General features: G+C 36.8%; 1 protein-coding gene across 1 annotated transcript in view; it reads right to left on the reverse strand.

The window, feature by feature from the left end:
• Positions 1-15,354, reverse strand: part of syne1b (spectrin repeat containing, nuclear envelope 1b) — a 108,145-nt gene that overhangs the window by 73,800 nt on the left and 18,991 nt on the right. The window contains 29 exon segments of the mRNA XM_042743048.1: positions 336-459; positions 574-761; positions 840-938; positions 1,014-1,241; positions 1,779-1,929; positions 2,058-2,218; positions 2,511-2,651; positions 2,872-3,048; positions 3,150-3,317; positions 3,930-4,094; positions 4,178-4,286; positions 5,213-5,421; positions 5,509-5,667; positions 6,287-6,421; positions 6,572-6,736; positions 7,018-7,176; positions 7,648-7,815; positions 7,905-8,048; positions 8,364-8,516; positions 8,734-8,898; positions 8,982-9,184; positions 11,055-11,151; positions 11,244-11,412; positions 12,656-12,768; positions 12,860-13,024; positions 13,775-13,912; positions 14,064-14,171; positions 14,376-14,408; positions 15,233-15,280. Coding sequence (XP_042598982.1) covers positions 336-459; positions 574-761; positions 840-938; positions 1,014-1,241; positions 1,779-1,929; positions 2,058-2,218; positions 2,511-2,651; positions 2,872-3,048; positions 3,150-3,317; positions 3,930-4,094; positions 4,178-4,286; positions 5,213-5,421; positions 5,509-5,667; positions 6,287-6,421; positions 6,572-6,736; positions 7,018-7,176; positions 7,648-7,815; positions 7,905-8,048; positions 8,364-8,516; positions 8,734-8,898; positions 8,982-9,184; positions 11,055-11,151; positions 11,244-11,412; positions 12,656-12,768; positions 12,860-13,024; positions 13,775-13,912; positions 14,064-14,171; positions 14,376-14,408; positions 15,233-15,280 — 4,242 coding nt within the window.

Raw genomic sequence — 15,354 nt, forward strand, 5'->3', positions numbered from 1 at the left:
TAGAATGAGCTGTTTCAGGGGGGCGTGGACGAGTCTCATCTTTTATAAAGAATATCTCTTTGGATTTAAGACTTTAGTCTTTGCAACTTTACAGATCTTCTTTATTCACCAAGAGCTTGTAGCACTCCAAAGAGAAAGGAAAATCGCATCATATGACCCCTCATATAACCATTATTATAGGTCTACTTTTCACAATTCACTTAAATCCCAATGGATAAAACCAAGCCTATCATTCATTATTGCCTGCTAAATATTCTGTTTCACACAGAAATGCGTCACATTATAGATGTAAAATGTATTGTGAATGTTGTTTCATTCTTTATTTAATTTATTACTTTCAGTTCCAGCAGTTCTCCATCCAGCTTTAGTTTGTCAACCGGGAGGAACTGAGAGTCAGGGCTGGATATGGATTCACATCTCTCCAGGCATGACTGCAGGGCAGACCAATCCTTTTCATACCTGAAACAGACAAAATAATCAAGAGATTTAAACAAATATCCCTTACACAATAATATCTATTCTTCGTTTTTTTAATAATTTGATATTAGATACCAACAGAGACGGCATACATACTTTTGCCAGTGTGACAGAAGGCTCTCCATTTGGTTCTGTTTCTCCTTGGCCTGTTTTAAACACTGCTCGTAACTTTGCTGCAGGGCCACCACGGCTCTCTCGGATTTCTCTCTCTCGCTGAGCCTGCGGGAGCCAGCAGACAGGGACAGCAGGGTGGCCTTCAGCTTTTCCAGGGACTGGAACATGTCCTGAAAACCAAACCAATCGCTTATTCAGGCTAAACTGGTGCAAATAAATGAGTATGATGTATAATGCAGTGATCATACCATGTGACTCTGGAGAGTTTTGTAGGTCTCGGATGAAGACACGCAGGAGGTGACAGGGCTGTCAAGTTTCTTCTGGATATCTTCAACCTCTGATTGCACTTTTAAAAGAATTCCATGTCATTAGACAACATTAGACTTCAGTAAGATTGCAGTAAACAGCATGTTCAAACGTACCTGTTGAAGGTTGGCATTGAACTTCATCTGGTGGGAGGAGCTTTCTTCCAACTGTCCATTCAGATGTTCCACACTCTCCTTAAGCTCCTCCCAGTATCTGCCAATCTGTGTGAGACGGGCTTTGATTCGTGCAGATTCACCAGATGACACAAACTGAACCAGCGCTTGAGATTTCTCCTCCAAGTTGGACAGGACCTGTGACCTCTCCTGCAGACCTTCTCTGATTGTCTGCCCACCAGAATATAAGAGACAAAATTCTGCAATGTCAGCGGGAGTTTATATAGAAAATTGCATTTTATAGAAATACTTAATCTGATAAAGAATAAAAAAAATACTATATGCATAATATAAGCTTCTCAGTTTATAAACGGCGGACCACACCTATGCGTGCAACTTAACACATTAAATAAAATAATAAATAAAATTGGCTGATATTAAATTACAAGCAACAATTAAATGTTTAGTAACATTAAATGACAAGATATGCAATTAGAAATATAAAAGATATTAACAAAAAATCTAAAAATACTAAATGAAAGAAAACAACATTAATTAGAAACTAATACATTTATAATAATTTATATTAATAGTTATTAATAGTTATATAGTTATTATACATACATTTTAGTTTATTTAAAGTTGAGTTTATTGAATTTATTAAATAGTTTTTTATATTCAATTAGAATAGATTTTTTTTTTAGTAAAGTAGAAATGTTTTCATTTCAAACATTTGAAATGATTTTAATTATGTATTAATTTTCACACCTTTACGGTACAGATCTGCTGGTCCAAAGGTGTGCTGGAGGTTTTCAAGGCATCCATTTCTCTTTCTCTCTCCGTTATCCATGTGGAAAATGCTTCAAACTCACTCCTGAAAGTATCCCACTGGTCTTTCATCCCCTCCAAAGTCTTCACACTGAAAAAAGATATACGGTAGTAATCAAAAAACGGCCTTGTGGATTCATAATGAATTCACAGATTATGTTAAATGCATTTGTCTAAATAATCTTAGTGTAAAATCTGTGAAATAAAGTAGGGTTTTACTCTCGCTTGAGTCCAGTCTCAACTTTGTCCACTTGTTCACTCAAAGCACGTGCTTGATCCCGAAGGAGAGAGTGATTTTTGGGGCCCAGTTGGATCTCTGCGGCCCTCTTGAGAAGAGTGTTCACCTGTCTGGCCTCTGTTTCACACTGTTTCAGGAGCTCCTGCAGGAACAACAGCTCCAGATGAAGTGAAAATGTCCATGGCATTGTTTTGTTTTTGTGAGGCAGAATAAACCAAATGATTGCAAATGATTTCAAAACAATAGCCTTTAAATCATTAGCCTGTATGCTGTTTACAGTTGCATGTATATACTGGCTATTTTATAGTGGCTTGTAATGAGGATTTTGGTTGTAAAAGCTCTCGCAGCTCTTCTGTTTTCAAAATAAAGACGCTCATGTTTAATTAAAGGTGATTCATTACACCGAGCCCTTGGAGATCAAGTGTTATTCTCACCTTGTTCTGCTCCAGCTCTGCGCTGAGACTGTCTGGACTGCTGAAGTTCATCTCTCTCTCTGTGACCGATCGCACTTTACCCACAAACTCCTTCACTGCTGCCTGCTGACTGTCAAACTCCTGCCAAGCAGCTAAAGTCACCTGACAACAGAGATGGACATTGTTTCAAAGCCAGATAATATTTGATCTGCTTAGTAAAAAATAAATAAATAAATAAAAAATCAATGTGAAACTGCAATATATAAATTAATACATTGAATTAAATTAAATTTAATTCTCACCTCCAGGTTCTGTAACATATTCATAACATCTAAAATACATAATTATATTATTTTATTTCATTTGACTTGACCATCCTCACCTCCAGGTTCTTTTCCTGTGATTCTGTGCTTTGATCCATTTTGCTCAAGGTAGCCTCTAGTTTCTGCAGGTCTTCATGTAGGCTCTCCTCTAGACCCTCCTCTACCTGCAGCTGCTTTCCACGGTTGATCTGCTCTTCCATTTCCTTCCTCTTCAGCCGGAGACGCTTGAGTTGTTGCTGCACATTAGGAAGGCACATGAATGTGTTAGATATAAATATGATTTTCAGCTATCAGCTATGATATAACATGGTGGCGATTCATTCAGTGAGGGTGGCACCTGATGAAGCAGCAGCAGTTGTTGGGCTTCTCTGATGGACTCAGAGTCCAGAATCTTGCTGGTGTCTGACTGCAGCTCCTGCTGACCCTGTGTTAACTCCTCCAGTGTAGTTTTCACCTCCTCTCTGAACTGCACACAGTCGCTCACCGCCAGCACGACCTTCTCTGACTATCACCACACACACACACACACACACACACACACAATCTGTTATTAATATTTAAAAGCATCATAACACAAGAAAGTTTTTCAAGTCAAAACACAGTAGCTAAAACAGCCAGTTTCATTCTAAATGGGTGGAAAATGGTCATGTAAAAGTTTGAAACCAAAATTAGAAAAGATTATGAGCGGGCAAATGATAGGGCAAATGTGGGCTACATAATCTCAACAAAAAGATGTTTAATCCAAAGAAAATACCTATAGCAGCTAACAGCTGATTTACATTGATATTTTCTATATATCACATATTTAAAATTAAATTTAAATTTAAATTAAAACATATCACCTACAGCTTCAAAAAAAAACAGAAAATATAAAATATATTATTTTATACTACATTATATAATATTATATTTTATTAATATATTATATACAATTTATATCATGTATACTTCATATATAATTATATAGAAAATGTATATTTTTAAATTTGCTTTCAATATCCTCACCTCCAGGTTCTATAAAATATAAAGATATCAGCTGATAGCTGATTTACTTTGATATTTTCCCATATGAAAGATGTTTCATTAGAATTTTTTTTTTTTAATGAGAATGTCTTACCTCAGAAAGGGATATGAGGAGACCCTTGAAGTCAGTGGAGAGTTTGCTGAGAGCAGCTCCCTGTCTCTGAGCGTCACTCTCTGTGCAAACCTCTATCAAAGCAGACAAACGCGTCTTCAACCAGCTCATGTTTCCCTCCTGCAGTTCAGCATCATTTCTCAGACTCTGCAAATCATGAAGGGGCGATCAATCAAGATTTCACACAGCTATCACATTCAGTTTCTTCCCACTTCATCTTTGTTTCTCACCTCAATGGTGGATTTGACCTCTCCAAACTTGCTGGGGTCTCCAGCTCTGTTTCGCAGAAGTCTGAGTTGACTTTCCTTCGATGTAACCCAGGCGGAGAGTTCAGAGAACCTGCAAGCACACACAAAATCTAATTATATTGTCAATATTCTATATATTAAAATGTATTTATATCAACAGTGATTTCACATGCAACAGACCCTGGACCACAAAACCAGTCATAAGGTTAAGTTTTTTGAAATTGAGATTTATACATCATCTGAAAGCTGAATAAATAAGCTTTCCATTGATGTATGGTTAGGATAGGACAATATTTGGTTGAGATACAACTATTTGAAAATCTGGAATCTGAGGGTACAAAATCAAAATAGAGAAAATCGCCTTTAAAGTTGTCCAAATGAAGTTCTTAGCATTGCATATTACTAATCATGATATATTTATGGTAGGAAATTTGCTAAATATCTTCATGGAACATGATCTTAACTTAATATCCTAATGATTTTTGCCATAAAAGAAAAATCAATAATTTTGACCCATGCAATGTAATTTTGGTTTTTGCTACAAATATACCCCAGCGACTTAAGACTTGTTTTGTGGTACAGGGTCACATTTATTAATATAGCAATTTATACAATACAGATTTTTTCAAAGCAGCTTCACATTAATACACAAGAAAACAACAGCAATAATGCACTAAAATCCATCAATTATTAAACAAATACAATTTCAGCTGTAAAGCAGCTCGAAAATGACAATAGTGTAATTATTTAGCTCAATTTAATTCAATTTTGATTCAATTTAGGTCAGTAACAGAGGGAATGCTGCAAATAGTTATGAAGCGAATACAATTCAACAGTAAAGCAGCTTGACAGAAGGCAACTAAGTAATTATTATTATGCTCAAATCCATTCAATATTGATTCAGTTCAGTTCAATAACTGTAAAATTAGTGTCATAATCCATCTTAATTCAGATCAAATAGTCTCATCCGATTTTCCAACCAATTAAAATTCAATATTCAAAGGCCTAAAGGGTCACCTGGTATTAAACTCCTTCCATTTGTCCGGGTGCTGCATTAGTTTCTGATGTGTGCTGTCAATTTCCTCTTTGACCTCTGCAAACGCTGTCCTGGCGTTCTCTAAAGTTTGCCGGGCTTGTTCATTCTCCGGAAGCTTCGAGCACAGCTCCTCCATATGCTGTAAGCGCTTCTCACAAAGAGCCTGTGGACCCTTTTCCTTAAAAAACATCTACAGAAAAATATCCAATATAAGCCTAGCCTATTTCGAAGGTCAGAAAGAGTGCTTATAGAGGGGTGTAATGCTGGTGGCTCTCACCCTGTGCTCTTTGATTAACCTCTCGCTGCCCATGCTGGGCAGACTGCGGTTCTCACGGGCCAGTTCAGCCTGACACTCCTGCACCGATGCCATCAGATGACTCTTCTCCAGCTCCACCTTCAGATGCAGCAGGTGAGAAGGAATCTCTGTTTGGACATCCTGCAGATAAGATGCATTTTCATATTGTGGCTGCAGTTCAATGCAACTTGCAAAGTTATTTTTTTTTATTCAATTACAGAATTAAATTACTTAAAAATGGCAGGTTTTGCATTAATTCAGTTTTAAAAATGACCATCTGTTTATCACTTTAAGTGTTAAAAGCACACATTAACAGCCCAATTATATAGCACTTTAAAACATAGTATATATATATATATATATATATATATATATATATATATATAAATATATATATATATATATATATACATATACTTACATTCGTTCCTTAATTTTGAATTAGACGCTAATGTCAATAATTGTTCAGTATTTATTTACTTATTTATATCATTAAATATAAGTGCTTATGTAACTGTTGCTGTTCTACAACATAAATATATATTAACAGTTAAAACAATGAAAAATTTATAATAATAATAATAACATGATCAACTTAAAAATATTATTTCTATTATTATTAAAATATAAGCAAATAATTTTAAAACAACAACTAAAAATATATATATTTTTTAAATAGAATTATTAGTAACATTTTGAAATGCTATAGAAATGGTTGGTATTGTGAGGTGAGACTGTAATGCTGTAAGCGTTCTCTGACCTTCCACTGTTTGTGCAGTTTCCTGACTGTTTCCTGCAGATTCTGCTGTTCTTGCTCTGGTAGAATGTCTGTGAGTTCATCGCAGGCTTTCAGAAAAGCATTGAGAACTCTCTGATCCAGCTGCCCAAAGAACTCCTGCAGGACATTCAATAGAAATGTTATGAAATCATTTCAGCTTTGAAATTTTTTCAGAATACATTTCCTTCTGGAGACTGAATAAAGTTCAAAATCTGCTTTCGGCCTATTTGCAAGCACTAGAATAGACGGTCAGGTTTCATTTCTCACAGTGTGCTTTTTCAGAAGCTCCTCTGGGTTTCCTCTCTCAGTCATGGAGCTGCGAGCTATTTTCAGAACCTTCTCCAGGTCCACACGAGACTCCTCAAATCTCTTCATCAGGCTGCTGTTCGCCTCCACGTGCCTCTTCCATTCTGTGGTTTCTTTTACCATGCCCTTTTTGAGATAAAACATACAGTACAACAATGAATATCTATAAAAGAAAAATCACAAATGGGATTTATTTCATATAACAATTGTTTCTCCCAAACTACAATGAGAGCCGATGGATTCTGCCTAACTCTCCTGATTCTCAGATTGTTGTTGTTCTTTATCTGCTCTAAAGTTTCAGAAGAGATCTCAAACTGTGCTCTGATTATACCATAGTTTGGCATCTTTAGTCATAGATTTTAACATCAAACATGCATATACTGTAAGACATGAGGTTGCTCTCCCACCTGTGAAGAGGCCTGAAGCTCTGAGATTCTCCTCTCTAGCAGTGATGTGTCCAGGTGTTTCAGGTTCTTGCTGGTGTCCAGTGATTTCAGAATGATCTGATGGTTTTTATCAATCACTGACAGACACTTTTTACAGCTCTGCTGATAGGTCACCAGCTCCTGATGATTGTGTGAATAGACAAAATACAAAGAGAGAGAATTAATGGCAAATGCATTTGTAAATATTGTGTGTTCATAAAACCTCAAAATCATAAAAACACACAAAACCATTTTTGGGACCAAAACTATTGGACAATTTTCAACATACCCTAAAATATTTGGACTCCTGAATAAACATTTTGATTCGACACAAAGGTTACAAAGGTTACAAAAGTTTTTTTCATGCATCAAGTTAAAATAAATGAATGCCTTGACTGAATTTTTTTTTATTTATTTTTTTTAAAGTTAAAATTCACTTTATTTCAAGTAATTTCATGGCTTTAGTTTTAGTTAACTGCTGTATTTCAGTCTTAAATTATATATTATATTATAATTATTTTTTAAATCATCATTCATGGAGCTAACATTATTATATCCCTAAAATCTGATTGTCACGCCACTCTTGAGTTCAACCCATAGTCCTTTAGTCACCTGACACTTCTGCTTGAAGTCTGCTGGAGCCTCGGAGTCCCGGGAGGAAGTGATGCAGCTCGCCTTCTCCAGCGACTGGTAGAACCCTGTGATATGTTTCTCCATCTCCTCTAATGGAGGCAGCATGGCCTGGGAGTCCCTCAGCAGGGGCAGAGCTCTTTCTCTTATCTAAACATTGAGACATTAAGGTCATAATGGGAGACAGTGTGATTACGGTTTAATATGGCAGTTCAGGGGGGAAAATACAGGGCAGGCACCTTGCTGAGCTCATCCTTGATGGCTGTCATGGTAGCCAGCATCTGTGCGACCTCCTCCTCAGTGAGGTCTTTGGTCAGCTGCTGCGCGTTACGTGTGACCGTCTTGTACGCCGCCTCCATGGACGGCACTTTGTGCTTGATGTCCTGTTAGAAATGAGTTTACATAATCTCTGGCTGATGCATCAATAAACATCATTAATTTTTTAATATAAACTGAATGGATAATTGTATAAATTCACATATTACAGTATGTACACTACCATTCAAAATTTGGTGTCAGTAAGATTTTTTTTTTTTTCAACTTCAAACATTTGAATTGTAGTCTGTCAAGTCAGTCAATAAAGTCAACTGGTCAAAACTGGTGGAAATTCAAGAAAGTGAACAAAAAAGTGGTCTATGCTGCGACTGACCAATCAGTATCAAGTATTCCAGACAACCAGCTTTGTGAACTCTGATTACCTCAACGTCTTGTAGATATGTCCGTATGTTCAGAAATGAAACTTGAACTGGAGTGTTCATCCTCTCGTTGGCCGTGTCAATAAATGCTTTTAAAGCTTCAATCCCATCGTCATAATCTTTTCTCAGTTTGTCCACTTCATCTGCTCTCGCATACTAAGAAAAAAGATATCATCAGAATTATGTTTACACCAATATGAATATTGACATTATTTCATAAAAGGTACAGATGCAACAGACTGTCAGTGAGGGTGAGAAAGAGGAAAATAGTCACGAAAAACTAAATTATGACTGTGTTGGGTAAAAGGAAACCCTGACTTGAGAAATAAAAACAAAATGCTTGATGTGTAGTGTAGAATTGGTCACATCTTACGTGTTTGACTTTGACAAACAGCTCTCTCCATCTGCCGTTGAGAAGAAGCAACTGCTGTTTCAGTTCTCGAGACACGGTCTCATCGCATGTCTCAATCAGAAAGTTTCCAGCATCATTCATGTCCATGTGCTGCTGAATCCAGTGTGGAAGATTCCGGAAAAACTCCTGCAGAAGAATTCACACTGTTTATACACAACAGTTTTCATTCAACAGCATTTCATCTGAAAGTCTCAAACATTTCAACGCACCCGTTTGTCGCTCTCTGAATGGTTGAGCATCTTCTCGGCGTCCTCCAGCCAGGCCTGCAGGCTGGCCACTGTGCTGCTGTATTTGTCCCAGTTGCAGATCACTTCCTCCAGCATGCTGCGGACGCTGCGCACCTCCACTGACAGGTTCTTCCACTGCGCTGTGGCATCGCTCAGAAACTTATTCACCCCTTCTACCTCCTCAGCTGAAGGCAAATCACATTATGAATAACACAGTCTCGCACACTAAAAACAAATGCATTTCTCAATCTGATTTTCACACAAATCAATCCCTAGAGTCAGCAAGGTCCCAGTGTTGTGGATTAGCTACGCTACGATCAGCTACGCTAAGTGAACTGACAGAAGGGGTTAGCAGAAGTGAAATCACTGTATTGTGATGTTACACACTTCAATCAAGAGCAACCATTTGATCTAAACACCCTCGTGAAAAATAAACATACTAAAATATCTTTGAAATACATTTATTTCATGCTAAGTATACTACAAACACATTTGTATGTGCTTAATAAAAATAGCCTGTGATTGTACTTTTGGTATACTAAACTGGTATACTTAAAGTCTGCTAAATTGGGACAACTAATTTTGTACTTCATGCACATTAATTGTGCGGAAGTCACGCTAAAGATATAATTAAGTATATTTGGTGGTGCTAAAGTGGGCTTATTGCAAATGTATTTTAAGTGCACTTTACATATCTTATTTTAAATATCTAATATCGCATTTAAAGACTGTATACAGTCCTCATCAAAAGTGACATTAAAACACATTTTAGGCTTAATATATTAAGAAATGTGCATTGTGCATAAGTAGTACTCCAAATAAAGTTTAATTATAATTTATCAATAATCAATAAATCTCAAGCGATATGTCAGTAAATATGTTTTATACATTTGAACTATACTTAGAATGAAATAAATGTATTTTAAATATATTACTTTTCTACTAGGGCAGTCACTATGTTACCGAGTACCCTGGTTCCTCTAAACTCACCTCTCTTGGGGATTTTACTGCCTAGAATATGAAAGAGTTAAACAGCATTACTACACTCGACATGGCACCTTTGTATCGAGGGGGAGGGTTTTTTGTCACATTATTTTTTATTACATTAAAACACATTTACCCCTATTTTTAATGTATTGTATGCTACTTCTTTAATCAAAAATATGTATTAAAACACAGTAGTATTTTGAAATGTTATCATAATCTAAAATAACCGTTTTCTATGTGAATTTATGAATATATTTTAAAATATAAATCATTCATGTGATGCAAAGCTGAATTTTCAGCATCATTATTGCAGTCTTTCAGAAATCATTCTAATTTGCTGATTTGGTGATATATACGTACTTTGTTTTTTTTTTGTTTTTTCAGGATTCTTTGATAAAAGTTCAAAAGAAAGTTCAAAAGAACAGCATTTATTTGAAACAATTTGTTGTAAGAATGTCAAAGTATTTACTCTCATTTTTGATAAGTTCAATGCATCCTTGCTAAATTAAAACCTTAATTTCTTTAAAAAAAAAAAAATCTTATTGATCCTAAACTTTAGTGTTGTATGTTCATAATACAATAATGCAATTTTTTTAAATAAGTAAATAAAATAAAAATACCTTGTCCAGATAGGTGCGGGGGAAAATGTGCTTTATTGTCATGAAAATAATGTAACAATGCAAGAAAACTTAATTTCATTATGCAAAATGCAATGTCTTTTTTCCCTTTTGATTCTGGAGTGAAATATGACATTCCTCCATTCTACATATTCAATACATTCAATGCATTTACCCAGAATATTTTTAGTATTTATATTAATATCACCACACAATGTCAAAGAATACCATCAGATTGAGCGTGTCAAATATAATTTTCTAAGAAATAATATTACTCCACAGCACTAATGAAGGTTTCAAGAAAGTGTGACAGAATGAGGCTGCCTGATCACAAAGCAATAGGTTCATTTCAGCTGCTAGAGTTCAGAAAAGCTGCCAGGGAATGATTATAAAAAGCTGCATGAATCTCCAGCCTCAGGGGAATAATGCATTAAAGTGTGATGTATCTTACCTGAAGCCCCAGATTTCAAGTAGGAGTCTGCAGCTTGTTTCAGAGTCAGGAACGTGGTTTCATATTGCTCAAAGAACTTATGGCCTTCAATAAATGCCTGTAATGGGAAGATGTTCCATAATATTTCAGCTGAATCAGTTTTTTATAAAGCAGATTAAAAGAGTTTATTAAATGCGCTGGAGGACGTACAACATAATTTTGCAGAAGAAGCTCCACTGAGTCCCGACGGCCGTATTTAATGATCCAGGATTTGAGCTTTGACTCGGCCAGCATGAGAAACGCCATGAGACGATACTTCAACTCCCAGAACTCATACTTAATCAGATGGACATGAGACGACGTGGACACAAAATTAAACCTGCGGAAACATGACATATTAGTAAATATAGCAGTAACTCATGAGATTTGGGATTTTGAGCTCATAGCTTCTATAATTACAGTCTATAACGTCAACGTTTAAGTAAATCTAAAATACTAATCTATTAATAAATGTTGCTGGTCTTAGTCTGGATGATTTATTATTATTATTAGCTTGTTCTCCTCGAAATTTAATAATCTTTGAAAAGACTTTCTTTTCTATGGATGTAACCATGTTCATATGCATCAGAAAAATAATATTAAAATTATGCATGTTAATATTAATATTAAAATTATTTTTTAAGATTTTTCAATTTTATAAGGTTGCTAGGGGTGTTTGATAGCGTGTTGCTATATGGTTGCCTGGGGCATTCTGGGTGTTTGATAGCGTGTTGCTATATGGTTGCCTGGAGTGTTTTGGGTGGTTGCTAGGGTGTTGCTATGTGATTGTCTGGGGTGCTCTGGATGGCTGCTAGGGTGTTGCTATGTGGGGTGTTTGTTTGTGTTTTGCTATGTGATTGTCTGGGGTGTATGTGATTGTCTGGGGTGGTCTGGATGGTTGCTAGGGGCGTTGCTATGTGATTGTCTGAGGCATTCTGGGTGATTGCCAGGGTGTTGCTATGTGATTGTCTGGGGTGGTCTGGATGGTTGCTAGGGCGTTGCTATGTGATTGTCTGAGGCATTCTGGGTGATTGCCAGGGTGTTGCTATGTGATTGTCTGGGGTGGTCTGGATGGTTGCTAGGGCGTTGCTATGTGTTTGTCTGAGGCATTCTGGGTGATTGCCAGGGTGTTGCTATGTGATTGTCTGGGGTGGTCTGGATGGTTGCTAGGGCGTTGCTATGTGTTTGTCTGAGGCATTCTGGGTGATTGCCAGGGTGTTGCTATGTGGTGGTCTTGTGTGGTCTAAGTAGTTGCTAAGTTGTTCTGGGGTGTGTCCCAAAAGCATCGTTATCTAACTATGGTCATTAGTTCCACTGTACTCTTTTGGTAACGACGGAACTTGGGACCATAGTTTTTGTTGGGAAACACACCCCTGGATGGTTGCTAAGTGTCTCAAGTCATTTGATGGCTCTAAATATGGCTAAGAACATCATCCATTCAAGTCTATAGCACGAACAGTGCAGTTGTTTAATACCATTGTTATGCATGTGACTGTACATCACATAACATACATTAAATGCATTGCAAATGCCATTTCATGTCACCTTTAAACAGTTAAATGAAACTTAATTAAAAATCTAACCTTTCTGCCATGTCCTGAAGCTGCTCTGGTGGAACCGGGACGCCGTTTACTGATCGGTCTCTGTGAATCTGTTGAAATGTCTGTCGGTGTCCTTCCAAATTCTTCAAAACCTCCTGCACAGAAAGCGCAGACATTGTTTTTAATTTTAGCAGCACAGTGATCAGAGCAATTCCCTTAAGAAAGAAAAAAAGTGCTTGCACCTACCTTGTGCTGTTCCAGTTTTCTGTGGAGGATGTTGGCCGTCTCTTCGTGGGCCTGTTGAATGGGAATGTCTTCTCTCAGGGAAAGTTCTGCCCGATGCAGCCAGGCTCCGATCACTCCCAGAGGGCCCGGCAAAGACTTATCCAGATGGATGTGCCAGTCTAAGAGCTGTGCAAGCCACACAAAAGCATCGCAAATATCAAAAGGAGAGATCTGTTTTGAAAGCCGTTCGCTGTCTGTGAGGACCCTTCAAGCTGTCAAGTGTCTGGCCAGATTGCAGTGTCCGCTGTGTGGACTTCTCTGTTCAATTAAACAAAACCGTCTCTGTGTGTCTGTCCTATTTCCTCAGTAATGAACCCTGTATCTATGGTCTACGCTTCAATTCACACTTCATTACAGCTAATGACAGCTAGAGAAGCACAGCAGTAACTATTTTCAAACATAATCGACATAATAGTGGACTGATTTATAAAAAAGTCAAATATATTTGCAATCTCCAGCTTAAGTTGAAGTATTAATTTGCCTAAATGAATCCACTAGAAGTTTTATACATTCTAAAATGAATATACGAGAAGTTCTAAAATGAATATACGAGTTATATGGCCCAAACAACAACAACAAAGCCATTCAGTATCACGGACAAAACTTGAGATTATACAAGAGCTGCAGTGACGAGGAATATCAATCTGTTAATCACACAAAGATTAGAATATAGAGCAAAAGCCGTATGGACTACTATACTTTTTCTGTCATGTTCGGTACTTAATGTTGTCTATTCATTTTCATTGTATGAAAATAGCATGAAGCATGTCTTTTTACATTCCATAGAAAAAGAAACAAGATAAGTTGAGTAAATGATGACAGAGTTTTCATTTCTGGGTGAACAAACACGTTAATTACATTTGGTGAGGCACGTACCCTGACAGACACTTGATCCCAGGCCTGTTTGACCACAGCCTGGTCCACGGACAGTTTGCCATCCTTGTGCACCGGCTGCAGGAGGGACTCAATCTGTTTCTTTCTCATCTCATACTGCACACGGAAACTCTTAAAAGCCTGCGGATGGAGGAGAAATAAATACATCTGACCTGATAGCAAACTCACAACTCATTTCAAATGCGAAGAGTTTAGCCAATCACAACAGAGCTCATATGCATATTGAAATCTTAAAAGCAGCCTAAAGATCATGGAAAACTATCTTGTTCACCTGATATTTGTCGGTGAGACTCTCTTCAGATCCCTGTGCACGCAGTATATCTCTCTCTAGCTGATCCAGCCAGACCTTCACCTCCCTCAGCACCTTGCGTTCCTCTCGCTGTGCACATCAGACAGAAAGAAACAATGATTTATCACTCGCTTAGCAGGTATTCAGCAAGAAACCCTTATAACAAGAACCCAAAGCAGGTAACACAGCAGTGTGAAACAATCCCAAAGAAGAATAAAGTAGATCTCCACTATTTTGTAGTTTGTTACACATAATACGGAGCTGTTATGACCCTATGTATTAATATACACATACCTCAAGCATTAGCTCTATATCTTGTGGATCATACTGTCCAGGAGAGCAAAGGCACATCAAGAGATGCAAACACAACACATTCAAGACGTTAGCAAGATCAAAGCCAGAGAAAGAGAGGAAACAAGCAGAGAGTATCCACCGCCACCAGGCCATTCTCAGCAAACGGTGACATCTGTGTTACAATTGTCTTCAGAAATTAATAATCATATAATTAACCAGATTTTAGTGTAGTTAAGTGTATACCTCAAAACTAAATTTTAAATAGTTAGTTTTTATTTTGAAATGTTTGCTTTTCATCTGTCAATGTACGGTATATTTGCTTATTTTCCATTTTATTTAGAATTTTAAAAAAATCTACCATAACTTTATTTAAAAACAAAAAGATTATGCTTCCACTGCCTATATGTAAATATCAATATGTATAAATAAAAATATCTGTTGTTCATGCACTTAAGGGCATTTCTCCCTTTAACAAAAAATACATTTTAAGAAGTAAACAATGTGTGTGCAATGATGCTTTCTGACTAAAACGTATTTAATATAAATATTATTATAAATGTTTAACCCCAAATCCTTTTAAATGTAACATGTTTTGGACAAAATCGGTTTTGAATGAGCACTATCATTGGATATTAATATTATTTTCAATTATCAAATGTGATTTATTGATAATTACTCATTATATTTATTCATTTTATTTTATTATAGGCATATGTATGTTTCTGTAATTTACTAAGTTGCGCTAACTATGTTGTAATAATGTTTCCTAAACTTTTCTAGCACATATGGCATCGTTTTTTGAGAATGGCCCATGCACTAAATGAACCCCATGCAGATGAGACATAATCGACTCTTACCTGTAGAGCTGGGATAGAGAGAGCGAATATAGGAATGGAACGAACCAGCTACGAATGCGCATGGCGAGTGATACAGACAGAGAGACAGAGTGAGCACACAGAGCAATGCACTATGGGCGTGA

The sequence above is a fragment of the Cyprinus carpio genome, chromosome B17 (genome assembly GCF_018340385.1).
Source record: "Cyprinus carpio isolate SPL01 chromosome B17, ASM1834038v1, whole genome shotgun sequence".
Lineage (NCBI taxonomy): Eukaryota > Metazoa > Chordata > Actinopteri > Cypriniformes > Cyprinidae > Cyprinus > Cyprinus carpio.